The sequence below is a fragment of the Sturnira hondurensis genome, unplaced genomic scaffold, assembly GCF_014824575.4.
Source record: "Sturnira hondurensis isolate 20B ecotype Veracruz unplaced genomic scaffold, ASM1482457v3 Scaffold0004474, whole genome shotgun sequence".
Taxonomy (NCBI): Eukaryota; Metazoa; Chordata; class Mammalia; order Chiroptera; family Phyllostomidae; genus Sturnira; species Sturnira hondurensis.
Genome location: NW_028077105.1, coordinates 13545609 through 13563708, shown reverse-complemented (window position 1 = coordinate 13563708; position 18100 = coordinate 13545609). Strand labels below are relative to the sequence as shown.

Below are 18100 nucleotides of genomic sequence, written 5' to 3'. Positions count from 1 at the left end.
TGATAAACCAGAACAAATATATTACTTTGAAAAGAATTAATAGTTGTTCACAGGACAAGTCTTTTTCTTCTCCTTATTACTGCCCAAGTCAAAATCCAAAGAACTTTCCAAGGAGGAAAGCAGTTGAGATATAAATAAACATCTAAGAAGGTTTGTCTATATTAACTACATCAATACATCCTAAATTGCTAAGTTGTCGCAGCATGTCTACAGGAAGTTTTAAAAACATACAGACTGCAATAAAGTGAGGGCCTTAAGGAGACTTTATGTATTATAATAAATATATATTTAACTATATATTTATATGTTTTTTACATAAATACGCATAAATATATGTAATTCAATACATATAGACTGCAATAAAGTGAGGGCTTTAAGGAGATTATATATATGCATAAATAATATATATTATATATTTAAATATGTGTTATACAAATATAAAATTATATATATAATTCAATACCATGTATTTAAATCTCCATATATATGGTTTGAAATTATATATAAAATTATGCATATATAATTTAATACCATTTTTTCAAATCTCCAGTTGGCATTCATTTTCCTGTTGATGCAGTGGTTTACAGAGTGGTTTCTGCATTCACGTGCCAGAGTTCATGCCAGAATTCATCAGCAGCTTTGCACAACATTGAGCCTGGGACTGAAGGAACACATCTTTCTCAATAGAAATGCTGCTCCCCCTGGCTGAGTTGTAGTGCAATTTCATGATTCTCTCCACAGGATATTTTAGAGCATTTCTATGACATAGACTTTCTCAGTGTCCTGACCTTTGGAAGAACAAATTATGCATAAATTCTTTTATATTGTTGTATACTTAAAAATATGTTTTTAATATTACTGGAATCTTTAGAAGCTCTACATACCTAAGGAATGTGATGATTTCTAAGGTTAATTGAATATGGTTAAGGTAGTTTTTCTTTAATTTCTACTTGTTCGATATATCCTATTTTCCTTAGAGGAGAGTATATATTTGCAAAGGCATGACCTCAAGGCTTTACTGAATTTTTAGCAGAAAGCTTTAATCCTGTGTATTAGAGCAACAATGGATACCGCTTCAGATATGGACCCCAAGCAATGGAGTTCCGTAGAGCGGCTAGTAGCAGCACTTGGAGGAGGAAAAATCATGCTACAGACAAAATGTAACATATCCTGGGACCACAACAAAACATTTTGGATTGCAAGAATCAAAAAATAGAAAAGAAGTTGTAACACTAGCCTGAAAAACAACTTCTATTCAGTCTTTTCTATGGACACAACTAACCAGATTATAGGGATTAAATTTACACCAATGTAGTACAGTTTCAGTTAATGGCATGCAGATGTATTTTGGTTTACCAGGCTGTGGATAATATTATTAGGTGACTGCATGAGTTTGAAAAAGGACTCTAAGAATGATTGCCATGCCTTTCAGTTCACTCTAACCCACCCCGACCCCCAGGCTGTGCATTCTTTATTCCTGACAAAAAAAACAAAACAAAACAGCAAATAGTATACATGCATAAACTATAGAAGACAGAGATTCAAAACACCAAGTCTTCGTGAGCCAGGCCAATAGTAGTAGGAAAGAGAAAAAAATACATATTTGCATGCATTTCCTTACTTTTTCCCTTGGGTTGTTCTGCTGAAAGAAATATAAACACAAAACCATTGCTCTTAAAACCTTTAAAGATAAAGGGTACTCCCCGACACACTGATTTGACTGTAATTTTCCCAGCCACTACCTGCTCCTCTCCCTTTAAATTACACAGTGAGTCTGCTTTGAGGTATTGCTGATTTCCTATCATAGATGTTCCCTTAACTTGATTGTAAAATACTATTGGAGAATGAAATAATTTAAGATTATACTATCTAACCACTTTAAATAATTTATGCTTTGCAATCTTCATAAATACATGTGAACACAAAAACACATGTGAACACAGAGCACCTATGAATAAACACAGGAGAGATAGGTATACTGGCCATACAAGTAATTATTCAAGAGTTACAGAAACAGTTTAGTTTTCTAATTGATGCTGGCGTATCCAAGATTAATTGAATCTATACTTTCTAGTAAAATAAATGCTTGGCACTAAGTATGGTTCAACATTTTTGCAAGCATATATTTCTTTGAACAATTATTGTGAAATATAAACATATACATTGTTTTTTATTGCTGCCCAGTATTTCTCAGAGCAGTATTGTCAGAAAAGACTTACTTTTTCTCACTTGTTCCTCTTTCTCTCAATCTCAATATTTTCTCAATCCCATATATACAGCTTTTATATCTGTTAATCATGTAAGAAGTAATTTATAAGACAGAATCGGTAAATATTTCCAATACCTTCTGCAGGTGCTTTCGTTTTCTTGGAATCTGAAAGCACAAAGAATAATTGATAAAGCAGATAAGGTCAATCAACAACTGATTACTTCACCACAAAATGTCCCTTGACTCTGAAAGTATTTTTAATAAAATGGATTGATTACATGATACATTTGTAAAATTTGGGGCTTAAAGGGAAAGTTTTAAGAGGAAAAATATTAGAATGGGGCAGGAAGTGGGGAAATTTTTGAAGTATAAAATACAGAAAACTATGAAAGACTGTTGATGTACAATTTGTAAATATCACATTGTATCCACTGAAGCTAATAACCTTTACATAGAAAGTCAGACTAAGAAAATAGGTAGTCTGTTTTCCTAAAGATGAGTTGGAGTCCAGGAGTTTTTAATTCCTTCATTTTTTCAATCTCCAGCAGCCCTGGTGAAAATGTTGCACTCTCTTTGAATAAGCAATACATTTCCAATGTAAATGTTCAATTCTTCCTATTGCAATGGAAAAGAAACCGGTGGTTGTTGGCTCACAGGTTACTAATGAACACATTTCCTAGTAACTGCTATTTAGTAACATGTATTCATGTTACTAAAGATGCCTGTTTTATTTTCGGTCTTTTGGGTATTCAGCTTAGATCTGAGAAACTTGTTTTTTCCAGTATATTGGCCAGGAAACTATCTGTTCCTATCACTAAAATAAATAGGTTTTTGACCTTATTTGTTTTAGGATGGAGGCATCTTAACTTAGATTTTTTGCTTAGAATATTCTATGTCGTATATTCTGTCTTCTTTCTTTTACCTCTTCTGTAACTGAATTTTGAAATTCTCTGAATTAGTGAAATTATAATCAGAACAATGAACTACAAATTGCTACTTACAAAAGGTAGGTAAATTTTTTTCTGGCTGATTGGTATGTGGTTGGGAACCTAGAACAGTTAACATCCACTATCCGTTTACAAGTTAATGGATTTGTGTGTCTTACAGTGATGGGTTGGTACCAAGATTTTCCTCCCACAGTGGAGTAATGGACCCGAAATGTTTGAAGGTGACAACAAATAACAGTTTGTTCACAGAAGATAGTTAGATGGTCAACTGAGTGGTCATGTGAAAAAATGACAATGAAGGACAGTAACAGTGTAATAAAAAGAACAACCTACTTCCATAGAATTAGTTATAAACTGGAAACACTTTTCAGAAAAACAACTTGGAAAAGTATCTAGAGAGTCATAAAATTGTGTGTGATGTAGTAATTCCACTTCTAGATTTCCACTGAAAAACTGCAATTACTGTTTAAATATGTATAAAAGTATGCTTTCCTCATGACATTGTTTTATACCTCTAAATAGTCAGAATATTAAATAGCACCATTGAAACCAGAGGTGGCCAACCTGCGACTTCTGGGATGCATACAGCCCAATATGACTGAATGCAGCCCAACACAAAATCATAAATTTACTTAAAATACCATGAGATGTTTCTGTGATTATGTGTTGCAATGTATTTAATGTGAGGCCCAGAGATGCCAAAAGGTTGGGCGCCCCTTATCCTAAACAGTAAGGGTACTATAAAAAAAGACACCGTCATTGAAACAAGGTTTTTTCAATCTCTTTCTGAATTTATATTTTTTTCTGTAATAAGGATATGTTTAACATATAAAGGAAAAACAAGCGAGCCTCATTTTTCAAAATAATAAATTCTGGGAACAGAACGTGTATTTATCAAGCAAACCCTTTTTAAACACTGCTGTGTCCAGCATGGCATAGTAAAAACAAAAAAATCTAGACTTTATTAGTATGCACCATCTCCCTGACAAAGAAATCAATCTTTTTCTTGCTATTCAGTTTTTCATCAGGAATTATAATGGATTAGGCTAAATTTGATATGTAGAACATATATGCTCAGCTAACATTTTCTTATTCATTTCCTTCATGAGTAATTAAAAATATAGAAAATATTATGTTAAACCATTTTGTATAAGAACATAACAAATATCACCTTATTTATATACTTAACAATATATTAATAATATACAGTGCTGAGCCCTGGCTGGTGTAGCTCAGTGGATTGAGCGCAGGCCTGTGAACCAGACGATCGCGGTTCGATTCCCAGTCAGGGCACATGCTTGGGTTGCAGGCCAGTTCCCAGTGGGGGACACATGAGAGGCAACCACACATTGATGTTTCCTTCCTCTCTCCTTCCCTTTCCCTCTAAAGATAAATAAATAAAATACAAAAAATAATAATATACAGTGCCTATTTCTGTTTGAAAACATAGATTATTTTTTTAGTTTTTGTTTATTTATATTATTAATTTTTAGGGGTGACATTGGGTAATAAACACAGATTTCAAGTGTACAATTCTATAATACATCTTCTATATATTTTATTGTGTGTTCATCATACAAAATCAAGTCTCTTTTTTCAACAATTATTCTTTTTCACCATCTTTTTTGGGGGAGGTTCATTTAAATGAATTTATTTTTTATTTTTATTCTATTACAGTTTTCCCAATTTTCCCCTTTTGCCTTTCTCCACCCAGCTTCCCCCCTTCCCAACTCCCCACAATCAATCCCCACATTGTTGTCCATGTTCATGGGTCTTTTATAGGTGTTCTTTCATTAGTCCCTCCCCCTTCTTTCCATCATTATCCCTTCCCCATCTCCTCTGTCCACTGTCAGTTTGTTCTATATATCAATGTCTCTGGTTCTATTTGCTTGTTAGTATATTTTGTTCATTAGATTTCTTTTATAAGTGAGATCATATGGTATTTGCCTTTCACTGACTGACTTATTTCACTTAGCTAAGTACTCTCTAGTTCCATCCATGTTGTCCTAAAAGTTAGAAGGTCCTTTTTTCTTTCTGCTGCATTATATATCATTGTGTAGATGTACAATTTTTTGATCCACTCATCTGCTGATGGACACTTAGGCTGTTTCCAGCACTTGGCTATTATTAATAGCAGTGCTATGAATATAGGAGTATATAAGTTCTTTTAAATTGGTGTTTCTGGATTCTTAGGGTATATTCCCAGCAGTGGAACCACTGTGTCTAAAGGCAGTTCCATTTTTTAAAGCTTTTTGAGGAAATTCCATGCTCTTTCCCACAAAGGCTGCACTAGTCTGCACTAGTCTGCATTCCCACCAACAGTGCAGTAAAGTTCCTTTTTCTCCACGTTCTCATCAGCACTTGTTTGTTGCTTTATTAATGATGGCCATTCTGACAGGTGTGAGGAGATACCTCAATGTGGTTTCAACTTGCATGTCTCTGATGGCTAGTGATGTTGTGCATCATTTCGTATGTTTATTGGCCATCTCTATGTCTTCTTTGGAGAAGTGTCTTTTCAGGCCCTTTGCCCATTTTTCAATTGCATTGTTTGCCTTCCTTGTGTTGGGTCATATGAGTTCTTCATATATTTTAAAGATTGTCATTGTCCAATGTATTATTGACAAATATGTTCTCCCATATGGTTGGTTCCATTTTCATTTTGAGGATGGTTTCTTTGGCCATGCAGAAGCTTTTTAATTTGAGGTAGTCCCATTTTTAATTTTTTTCTTTTATCTCCCTTGCCCCAAGAGATATATAGGTAAAAATACCATTACATGGGATATCTGAAACTCCACTACCAATGTTTTCCACTAGGATTTTTTATGGTATCGTGACTTATATTTAAGTTTTTATCCATTTTGAGTGTATTCTGGCATATAGGATAAGTTTGTAGTCTAGTTTGGTTTTTTTTGCATGTACCTGTCCAATTCTCTCAACACCATTTATTGAAGAGACTATTTTACCCTATTTTATGCTCGTTCCCCCTTTGTCAAATATGAATTGACCATAGAGGCATGACTTTATTTCTGGGATCTCTATTCTGTTCCATTGATCTATGTATCTATTCTTATACCAGTACCAGGCTGTTCTGATTATGGTGGCATTGTGCTATTGTTTTTTAATCAAATATTGTGATTCCTCCAATTTATTCTTCTTTCCCAAGATTACTGAGTTTATTCAGGGTCTTTTTTGGTTCCATATGTAATTTTGGAGTATTTCTTATAGACCAGTGAAATATTCCATTGGTATTTTAGTAAGGATTGTGTTGAATTTATAGATTGTTTTGGGTAGTAAAATGGATAATTTAATGATGTTAATTATTCTGATCCATGAACACAGAATAAGCTTCCATTTATTTGTGTTTTCCTTAGTTTCTTTCTTTAGTGTTTTATAATTTTCCAAGTGCAGGTCTTTTACATCCTTGATTATATTTATTTCTAGGTACTTTATTTTTCTTGTTGCTATAGTAAATACATTTTTTCTTAGTTTCTCTTTTTGACAGTAAATTGTTGGTGCACAAAAATGTCATCATTTTCTGGACAACATGGCCAAAATGAATAAATTTGTAGAAACACAATATTTCAAAACTGATTTATGAGGAATCAGAAAGTCTGAATAGACAGGTAACAACTAGTGAAATCAAATCAGTAGTCAAAAAACTCTCAGCATACAAAGGCCCTGGACTGTATGGCTTCACTGGCAATTTTTACCAAACATTTAAAGAAGAACCAACTTCAAAGAGGAGTAGGATCAAGGATGGGAGGTGGGGATGGCTGGGGTGGGAGAATGGTGGGGGAAAAATGAAGACAACTGTACTTGAATTACAGTAAATTTTTTTCAAAAAAGAATACGAACTAACTCCTGTTCTTCTCAAAATATTCTAAATAATTCAAGAATAAGGAAGACTACCAAACTCTTTTTTAGAGGCCAGTATTATCTTAATTCCAAATCCAAGTGAAGACACAACAAAGGAAGAATATTACAGGACACTATCTCAGATGAACTAAATGCTAAAATCCTTAACAAAATATTAGCAATATTTTGTTAATACAGCAATAAAAAGATTTGTGTTAATACATTAAAAAGATCATGTAAGATGATCAACTGGGATTCATCCGTGGGATGCAAGGATGGTACAATATTCACAAATCAATAAACATAATACATCACATAAATAAAAGGAAAGACAAAAACCACATGATTATATCAATAGTTGCAGAAAAAGCACTTGATAAAATCCAACACCAATTTATGATAAAAACTCTTCAAAGTGGGATTAAAGGGAGCATCCCTCAACATAATAAACAAGAAACCTACAGCCAACATCATACACAATGGGCAAAAAAAAACTTTTCCCTTACAATCAGGAACAAGACAATGTTGTCTGCCTTTATCATACTTATTCAACATAGTACTGGAAGTTCTAGTCATAGCAATCAGACAAGGAAAAGAAATAAAAGGCATCCAAATTGGGAAGGAGGAAGTAAAACTGTCATTATCTGCAGATAATATGATAATGTATATAGACAACCCTATAGTCTCCACCAAAACACTACTTGACCTAATAAGCAAAGTTGGCAAAGGAGCAGGATACAAAGTCAATATTCAGAAATTGAAGACATAGATTATTACATCACAGAGGCCAAGAGAATGAAGTGGCTTGTTCAATGGTAATCATGTCTTTTTAATATGTTTGGCACTAGTATAGTGGAGTAGGATTTCTGCCTGCCTGAGAGGTCATGTGATACTTGATGAGTAAATTTTTGAATGAAGAATGCAGCCAATATGGAACACAGAAGCAGATCATGGTAAGCACAGAGTTGTTCAGGAAGACAATTGAAATAAAGCTTGGGAAGAATGTTGAAACAGATGGTAAAGGCAGTATATCACAAGATTATTTCCAAATCCCCTGCCCCAATTTCTAATTAGATACTGGCTTGGGATAGTGTGGAAAAGCTAAGTATAATATGCTTGTCTCTAAAATGTCTGTTATTTTAAATCAATTTTCCTTCTCCCCACTAAAAAATGGATGATCTATTGGACTAGGTATCAATTGAACTACAATGAAAGAAAAATAATATGAAGTCTAAGGTCAGTAAAGTAAAACACTAATTGAAATAAAAAAATATTTCATGGAGCTGAAATGTAAAGAATAACAAACCATGACATAATCAACTAGGCCTCTAAAAAGTTCACTATATTTTCTGTAAGCCATAGTAAAATTTACTTAAAATGGCATCCAAAATCATGTCTTTTGGTTAGGAGCCAACAGAACAGATTTTAACAAGTTAAATACTAAAACAACTAAAAAATGTAATGCTTGCAATAGAAAGATCACATTCTGACCTTGAAGAGCTATTAAGTACTAACCATTAATACTAATGCTATTAAACTTCATTACGCCCTCTCAGCACTCTGCCGAAACAGATTAAACGTATCATAAAAACTTACTTGGTGACTACACTTCCCTAAAGACCATCTGCCCCGTATCTGAATAAGTCTTGTATTAAGAATACCAAGGCCTGCAGCAGCTGTTATTTAAAAGCAGTAATGTGTTTGCAATCTGTTTAATTCATCACTCATTCGTCTTTAGTAGTGTACCAGGTATGGTCTATTTTGTTCATAAGTAATGCCAGAGGGAAATAAAATACCAATTGACATTGAAGGGAAACATTAACTCTCTGGTATTCTAAAAATGTTGATAGTGTAGTACCCTATCTAGTTTGTGAAACCTATCCAATTGACATATTACTCAATTACAACACCAGATATTTTGCTTTGTTTTTTCAGCATGATTTCTCTTCAAACCTTCATTCTGAAGCCTTAGAATTTGGGACTAATTCTCACATACATTTTACTCTACTTGCTCTTGTTCTAGTTATAGAAAAACAATAAATCCAATCTGGATAGTTCTCAATGGAGCTGTATCTTTCAGAAAATAACCTGTGTGGAAATTCATCAAGAAGTTGAGGTTAACTGAGTGAGATCTATAGCGATCTGCTAGTGCAACCCAAATAGCAGGCAGTAATCCAATTCATCTGTGATTAAACTGCCAACAACTGATTATGATTTCCTAGCTCTAAAAAGCTCACTGGCTTATAACTCCCAATAATAAGTAAAGAATTTTCCTTGCTGAGATGTGAAAAAATTAAGTGCCTACTCATAATTCTTGTGGATATATATTTATCTTAGGAATCCTACATTACTGATTCATTCACAGAATAAATATTTGTTGAGTGATGTGTGAACTGAAAAAATGTGTTAATCCCTGTAGGGGATAAAAGTGAATTAAACATGGTTCCTTTAGTCAAAAGCTTTAAAGTCAACAAGAGTGAAGAAAAACGAACAAGTAATATGATATACAAGGTGCCAAAAAATAAGCAATGGTAGGGAATTGTAGATAATACATCTGATGCATGATTATAAATGAGAGAAAAAAGTATATTTAATTGGGAGGGTCAGAGAGATGCTTTAGAGAAAGAAGAAATTTTCAGAGCCCTGAAAACCTTGAATATTTAGAGAGAAAAATGAAAGGGTAAATGTGGTTATGATAACAGCAGAAACAAAGGCAAGAGAGCACATCGCATATGTACAATTGAGAATGGCTTGGAATAGATGAAGTATATGATACATAAAGAGAGAAATTTGGTGGGAGTTTAGGGTAAAATCTCTACCATGGTAATGTGGTGGTCTTACACATATCCATATAGGCCAAGCAGGTAAAGGTTTGAATCACAGCTAATTTTAGTCCTGACAGAGTGCTTTGTGATCCTTCTGGAACATAAGAGGATGGGAGGAGCCTGTGCAGAGCAGCTGTGAGGTCATCTCCCACACGCTAACCCATCTATCTATCTGGGAGGCAGTCATGGGACTGTTTCCTCTCATCACCTCCAGGGTTCTCCTTTCTAGAACCTGTTGTAATAGAGCTGCAGATCATAAAACCATTTGGCTGCAGTTGGATTGGCTCCTCAGCAATGAAGTGCTCCTAATTTGTGTGCACTATCTAGCCTCTTCTCTTTAGGTATGTGGTGTGTGAGACAAGGACCGTGAAGAACTGGCACCTTTGGCCACTCTCCCTTTGTCTGACTATGATCGTCTCAGTCTCAAAAAGGCTCGTTGCATCTTTACATGTGGCACTATTTAGGCTTTGGCTTTGACTTTGCCAATGGGGTGTCCATGACAAGAGGTCAAGAAACAGAGTGCAGGAACTTGCAGGTTAAGGCCTTTAAACTATATTCTGTGGTCAGTGTGAAGCCACTAAATATTTTAAATAGAAAATGGCATGAAAAGTTTTACGAAATCAGTTCAATATTTTGGAAGAGAAAATATCATAGCCAGGATAATTATTTAGGTCAGAGATTCTCAAACTCTTTTATTTCAGGACTCCTTTAAATTCTTAACATTTTTAAAGGACCTCAAACATTTTATTTATGTAAGTTTTACCAATTTGTGTTTATAAATTTAAAACTTAGGTATTTATTAAAAAATGATAAACCTGTTGCATGTTAACACAAATAATATACCTGTAAGACAAATACACTTTCAAATGCAAAAAAATGGTGAGACGAGTTACTTTAACACTTTTATGAATCGCATTAATATGTGGATTATTGAGAAGACAGTTGGATTTACATACCTGCTCATATATTCAATCTGTTGCAATACCACACATTATAAAGCCCCGGAAAAGCTCTAGTGCGTACTCACGGGGGCATAGGAATGAAAAGGGCAAATGATGACCTCATAATTTCGTAAAAACAATTTTAATGTTGCAGAACCACTGAAGGAGTCTCAGTGACCTCCAAAGGTCCTTGACCATATAACTGAGACCTCTGATTTCAGAGATTATTTCCTTGGTTTAAATGAGAAGTTATAATACCAATGTGAGGTCTCAACTAGAGGACTGGAATCTTTGCATGAAGATATGTGTTTCTAATTGTTTTAGGAAGGATTAAACAAAGAAAGAGTTTGGGCAAGTTAAAATTATTGAAATTATGGAGGACTGTAACGGGGTGTAGGCTAAGAGGCCCCAGAGCGCCCCTCCCACCCCTACCACAACAAGACTGGGTGGGGGATGGGAGACATGGAACAGGGCCATTGAGAGTAACTTTGCACATCAACAGAAGACTAGCTAGGGAGTTGGGCATGACCTTGACTCATGATGTCATGGGAGGCAGCTCCCCAGGTACAGTACCTTTGAAAGAGCTTAGAGATGGTTCTGTCTATGCCACAGGGCCACTAACTGTAGCAGGCAAGAAAGGTAGAAAATGAGGAGTGTTGGCAGGTGTAGCCAGTTGTGGGAGGAGTTGGAAATGGGATTACAGAGGAGGTTCCAAGCTGGGGTTGAAACTAAAAGGCCACCTACACGGTTTTAGATTAAGAACTAGAGATCTCGGTGACACACCTGATGGTGCTGGGGACTGTGGCAGACCTGCCCAGTTGAGCATGGTTTACTGGGAGTAACTGGGAGTCTAGCCGAACTGTGGACTTCTATTTCTTTTCCTGCAATTCAGTACCCCTGACTAGTTTGGTTGAGCAAGGGGAGGCAAGATTGTGTGTGTTGGTGGGTGTTTTAATGGGACTTTGAAATTTAACAGCGACATTCTACCAGTATTTTGAACTTGTATAACTTTTGAATAAATAGTTCTTTTCCTTTCCAACAAACTCTGAGATTGAGAGCCCCAATTCCTAAGGATGGTGGGCAAAGAACTCACAGTGAAAGAAAGACCCCAGGGAGGGGCTTGTTTTGGTAACAGTATCTGGGCTTCCCAAACAGATCCCTTCTGTAATAGTATAAAATGGGTTAATTCTGTAACAGGACTAATTGTCAGGGGCAAAGGTAAAACAGAGATTACAGCTTTTACCAGAATTTGAGTCTCAGTGCCTATAAAGAGAGTGGGGTCATTACATAAGAAGAATAGGATGGGAGTATAAGACAGAAAACTGTACTTGAACAATAATTAAATAAATTTAAAAATAAATAAAATATGGATATAGGAAAAAAGAATAGGGTATAAGCATATGTTATAGAGAAAAATACAATTTTGTTGTAACTTAGATGTTGAGAGTCTAATGGGAAGTAAGAGGGAACGCTTGCTAATCAAACATGAGGAAAGTGTCTGAATGGGGAGAAAGAGTGGTGTGTAGGGGAAACTTCAGTAGAAAAGGGCTTGTCAAAGCAGGCCCTCATTCAATGTTCAATAATGCTGTTCCACACAAGCTAAGATATGGTTGCTCTGAAGCCAAAACTCCCAAGAACAGTCACATTGGTGGGCAAGTTCATGGAGCCAAGGGCCTTCCTTGTTAAGTGAGTTTAGTTTTTCTGAAAAAGACTTGATGAGGCAGGCTTGAGGTAAAATCTTCGCATGAAAGTCAAGTCTTCAGAGTCCACTGACGCAAGACGTCTTTCATGGCCCGATGCACAGGTTGTCTTCGAGAACAAGGCAGTTGCTGTATGCACTTCTGTTTCTGCATTTTAAAATTCACCCCAAAAACTTCTCAAGAATATTCTAATTAAATTCTTAAAACCCTCCTCATTTTCTCTTTCTCCAGGAAAGTTGTAATTAATATCTTTAAACTATGTCCAACAAGTTTGAATGTGAGTAGAAATAAACGTTGTGTAAAATAAATGTTGAAAGTCCAAATGGAATCTGGTGATTTGTTATCAATTTGCTTCATTTGAAGAAACACATGCTCCGTGACCCTATGGAAAATATGCGAGTATCTGCAATTGTTGTTGAGCTGATAGAAAGTAAGAAACCAAGACACTCGTGTCTGTATTCTGCTCTGTCCGGTGTAAGAGGAGATAAAGAAAGAGAAATAGGAATTCATGGAACATAAATTAAATGACTGCCTAAAGTAGCTGAACGTTAAGACAATTATTTTATTATATTTTATTTTTATTATATTATATTATATTATATTGTTTTATTATGTTATATTTATTATATTATATTTATTATTATATTATATTTTATTATTGTTTGCTTTTAAAGAATAAAAATATTGTAGATAGCTTAGCTATTTCTTAAATGTAATCATTTTAGCAATTATAAAAATCTTCCAAATAAGAGATAATATATGAAATATTTCGAAACTAATAATTTAATAATAATAATAATGATAGTAACGTTACTAATATTATTAATAATAGGGGCATCTGTTTTATATATTTTGTAGCTGGTGGGTATCGCTGGATCACATAACTCTTCATAAGCAAATCTTCTCAAGCTCTACCAAATATTGCATGTTGAACATGAAAAATTTCTCAAAAAATGAAGCATATAGTAACAGAAAATCTTTTGTTGAGCATAGTAATGAGAAATATATATGCATATATGTGTACATGAAATAGATGGATAGATGGATAGATAGATAGATGATAGATAGATAGACTAAACCTATACAATTGTACTTTGACTATGGTTTTATGAACCAAAAAGTATTTTAATGCTTGTCTGAGTGTAAATAAATAAAAAATAAATGTCAAAATTACTGCTTTACCTAAATTAAATGGTAAATTGTTCTTTATTCCTAAGAAGAAGTGGTAGAGAAAAGATAAACATTTTTGAGAATTGATTGTCCAAGACTGTGACAGAAGCTTACTACTTTAAATTTTTTTAAATTTAATTATTGTTCAAGTACAGCTTTCTGTCTTTTACTCCCATCCCTGCCCACCCTGTCACCCAGTGAAATAAGCCAGGTGTTGAAAGACGAATACCATATGATCTCACCTTTAATAGGAAGCTAAAGAACAAAACAAACAAGCAAAATAAAAACAAAGACACTGAACTAGAGAACAGAGGGACATTGACCAGAAGGGAGAGGGGAGAGAATTTCAGGGGTGGAAATGGGAGGGAGGTGGGGAGCACATTATTATTTTTTTAATAATGTCTCTGTATACTCGGCACAACCGTCTTTATATAAATTATACAATTTCTAAAATACACTGACATATTTGCTATGTGTTGATGGGGGAATTAATACTGATTTCAGTCTCTTGATAATAAATGTATTAATGTGTCTTAGTTAACTTTACTATGATACCATGGTTTCATTCTTTCTAAATAAATAATAACCAACTAAAATGGTTTTTCCTTTCATGTTTACTGACTGTTAGATCGGTGTTTACCAGAAGCAGAATGTGACTCCCAAGTTATTATAATTATGTGATATCTTAAAGACACTAAATATAAAATACAACACTTGCTTTCATGTTTTTCTCAGGTTTTATAAAAACTAATCAGAATGTAATTGTCAGTTTCAAAGTTAGAAGTGACTGATTATATGTACAAGTTATTTTTACTGAGAAAACAAGCCTGATTAATAAACAGTAGTGGTAGCTGGAGAGCTCGTCTACGTGCTCTTGGGTGCATTAGAAACATCTCCTTAAACAGAACCACAGTGGCTGCGACGGCCCTAACATTCCCATCAGCTTGACTAAACCTAAACAGGTTTCTTCTTGATGATAGGCCCTGGTCTCATTTTTGTTAGAACGTGTACTTTAGAAAGCCTGCATTATAAATTCTTTCTCCGTCCCTTTGAAATATAAATCTTCTACAACCAGAAATATCTTTCTTAAGACCTATGAGACAACCCTTTGAAATGTAATCATCAAAGGAGACAGAGCCCCTCTTTCCCAGTCACTGTAGGAATGTAAGAGGCTGAACTTGAGTTAGCAACAGTTGGACACAGGTGGCCTAATCACCTTGGCTACCCACCTCCAACCCACCGACATCCTCTGGTACCTTTATACTATCTCACTCCAGAGTATAAAAACTCATTTTTTTTTAGTTGAGTAAAATTCCATTTCTCCTATTGCAATAGACTTGACCCCTATTGCAATAGTTTTTAGTAAAGTCTTCCTTGCTTATCTAATTCCATCATTTTTTTTGACAGCAGGACACCTCTCAAAGATGTGCAGCTGATAGACTATGACTTGTGTGTAACTTAACAGAACAAAATAACATCAGTTGCTTTCAGAGTTATAAGTAGTTGATATAGGAAAATGGGTTTGTATTTTGCATGTCTTTGAACTTTGATAAAATTTTGAGAGGTTATGTTATACCTTCTATAAATTGGGAAAGACTAGATTAAAATTAGTTTTAAAAATAATTCAGTCATTTATGTGAGGTGAGGTAGAAAATTGCATTTTTGTAAAATGTATGCATATAATAGATCCAGTCATCCAAAAAAAATACAGACAAGAAGACAGTCAAAACTAACCCTGAATATTGTTAACTGTTCACACAAAAGGAATGGTGGAATTTTGCACAAAACGTACCTTCCTTCTTTTCATCTTTTTTAGCTGTTGCTGAAATAAGGATAAGAAGTTGTGTTAATACATATTAAATGACCACTTCTCAGAATTCTTCTGGGAATAAAAGAATGTATTACATGTATTCATAAATTCAATGGATATCTATGTACAAATTAATCTACCAAAATCTCAAATAAAAATGACCTAAAATGTTATTCCATAAAAAGGATTTTTTAATTGAGATATAAACATAAAGAAATGAATAAAAATATATTGTTACATAGATAAGAAGTCAAACTAATAAGGATGTGTTTAGCTCTAACTTTTATCTGCAAACTGCTTAATCAACACTTTCATCTAATTACCTTAAAAGGATATTTCTAACTAGCTTTTGAAATTTTAGGTTACTATTCATTCAACAATACATCCTTTATTCTGGAAGAACGAGTTCTGAGCTGCCTTCTCCAATGTGGTTGGAATATAAAAGTGAAGAGCCTATGGCCCAAACTCAGATTTGAAAGCTGTTTCCAGATTATCTCTTCATGCCCATGAGTTCCTCTATTATGAGGCTGAAGTAATACTTCATTCCTGACTGACGTCATAGTTCCATTTCCACCATGACCTGACTCCTCAGTCAAAACAGGTGGTTGTGTATCTTTACAAGAACATGCAACTTTAACTGTAATGATTCCTTGAACTGGTAGTCATTTGCTTAAGTAATTCTCTCTGAGCTGAATTTTCATGAATATAAAACACAGAAGTCATCATATTATTAGCCCTGTCTTTCTACCTCCTATAATACTGGTTATGTTCTCTATCAGAACTCTCCTAAAAAACTATCAGTTTTCTTGAACCTGATGATCAAAAGAAAATGAAAGCTTACATCATGGCTCTTAACCATTCTAGCATATATTGCTTACAAACAACATTGCTGAGTCCAATGGCAATTAACCAACCCATTTTGCCAATATTTACCAGCATAATTTTGCATGTGGTTGGGTCCAGGGTGCAATCATGTCACATGCTAAGAAGTCTGCTACAAGAGCTTTCTGCCCAGAAACAAATGTGCCATCACCTAAATATATCTCCTTAATTGTTCACTATTGTATAATATGATGTAAGAGAGAAAATAAATGTTTTCTCCAATAAATGTTTTATTTTTTCCCCTAAGCATGTTCTGTAGAGTTTCCACAGACAAAGGCAGAGCATCCGTACCCTTTTCCTACACTTCCATCACATTACTGTTCATGGCTGAGAATAAAGGTCACATGAACTCGTTGCATCCCATTATCTTCAGATGGGGACACTGGAGTTCAAATAGCTTTCCCAAGAAATGTGATTGCAGGCAATAGTTAAAAAATGACTTTATAGAAAAATTATTTTAAAGATGCACTTTTCCTAAAATGGTGACTTGAAGACTCAATATTTTCTTGAAGGTATCTTAAAAAACACCATTCTTATACCTCAAAGATATTAGTAAATTATAAAATAGATTTTCTCAGATGTCTCATAAAAACGAGGGTGATCACTTTGTAATCAACCTGGAAACTGATTTTTCAGTCTTGGTAAATAGATGAAGTAATAGAAGTTTAAAAACATTCTGACATATTTTTCTAGTCTGACACAATATTAGAAGGTATAACTGAAAATTTTGTATATTATTTGTATATTTCTATATATCATTTGTCCATCCATCAATCAATCTATGGTTTATTTTTGAAGTTATAAGTAAAAGCTCAATGCCTGAAACTAGGAATCAAGATATTAATTCCAAGGTCCTTCTGTGGTTCCTCTGCAAATTTGGCATTTGTCTTAGTCATGCTTCCTCCCATTACTAACGTCACGCTTTCTCCAATTACTGAATACCTGACGTGTATCTTCATGCAACAATGCCATGTTTTCTCCAACAATCCAGCAGATGGTGCTATTCTGCAATAAACAGCTTTTCCTTTTGTCGATAAAGTGCTATGTAAGTGGGAAAAAAAGAATGTTTAAAGTGCTTCACTGCTTACCTTGTGCTGCAGCTTTCATAGTCCCTTGTTTGGTTTCGGGGGTTTTCCCTGGCTCTTATAAAGGGAAAAGATACATAAATTAATGTCAAGTACTGTCAGAAAAGTATGCAACAAAATTTGTTTAAAAGGATAAACTACAAACCGAAATCAAATACAGAAAACACTCAGCACTGTTAAGAACTGAACACAATTATTAGGGAGAGAGCTGAGAATTAGGCTTACGAAGGTAAAAATAAAAAACCAAAGAAAAGCAGAACGTAAAATTTCCCCAACTGTTTTTGCTTCACTGTTAATGACGATGGAACACTGCATTTGGTTAGCACCTAAATTTGAAAATCTTAAAATTCTTTGTAAATTATTTCCGTAGTACCAGCCTTTTTAAAGACTAGAACATTTGGGGTATAAAGTGGCTCTTTAAAGGTTCCTGAGTGACTAACATGAGAAGAAAGCCCAGTACAAACAGTTTCCAGCTTTTGTCTTCAACTTGATCCTTTTCCCTTCACTGCTGTGTGGCAGGGGGGCGAGGGGGCCGCATGGCGGCAACTAAATGATTGTGAGAGAACCAGCTAGTTTCACACATTTTAAATCTTTCTGCCCTCATCTTCATTTTCTTGTTTTTTTCCCCTTTGTTCAGAATTTTCTTTTTAAAGAAACAGAATACAAAAACAGTTAA

General features: G+C 34.5%; 1 protein-coding gene across 1 annotated transcript in view; it reads right to left on the bottom strand.

Moving 5' to 3' along the window:
• Window positions 1–17480, bottom strand: part of LOC118986780 (triadin-like) — a 64565-nt gene extending 47085 nt beyond the window's left edge. Inside the window, exons 1-4 of the mRNA XM_037045877.1 lie at window positions 17428–17480; window positions 15440–15469; window positions 2345–2374; window positions 1622–1642 (exon numbers count right to left, since the gene is read on the bottom strand). Coding sequence (XP_036901772.1) covers window positions 1622–1642; window positions 2345–2374; window positions 15440–15469; window positions 17428–17446 — 100 coding nt within the window. The 5' untranslated portion in view covers window positions 17447–17480. The remainder of the gene's footprint in view (window positions 1–1621; window positions 1643–2344; window positions 2375–15439; window positions 15470–17427) is intronic.
• Between the last annotated feature and the right edge of the window lie 620 nt (window positions 17481–18100).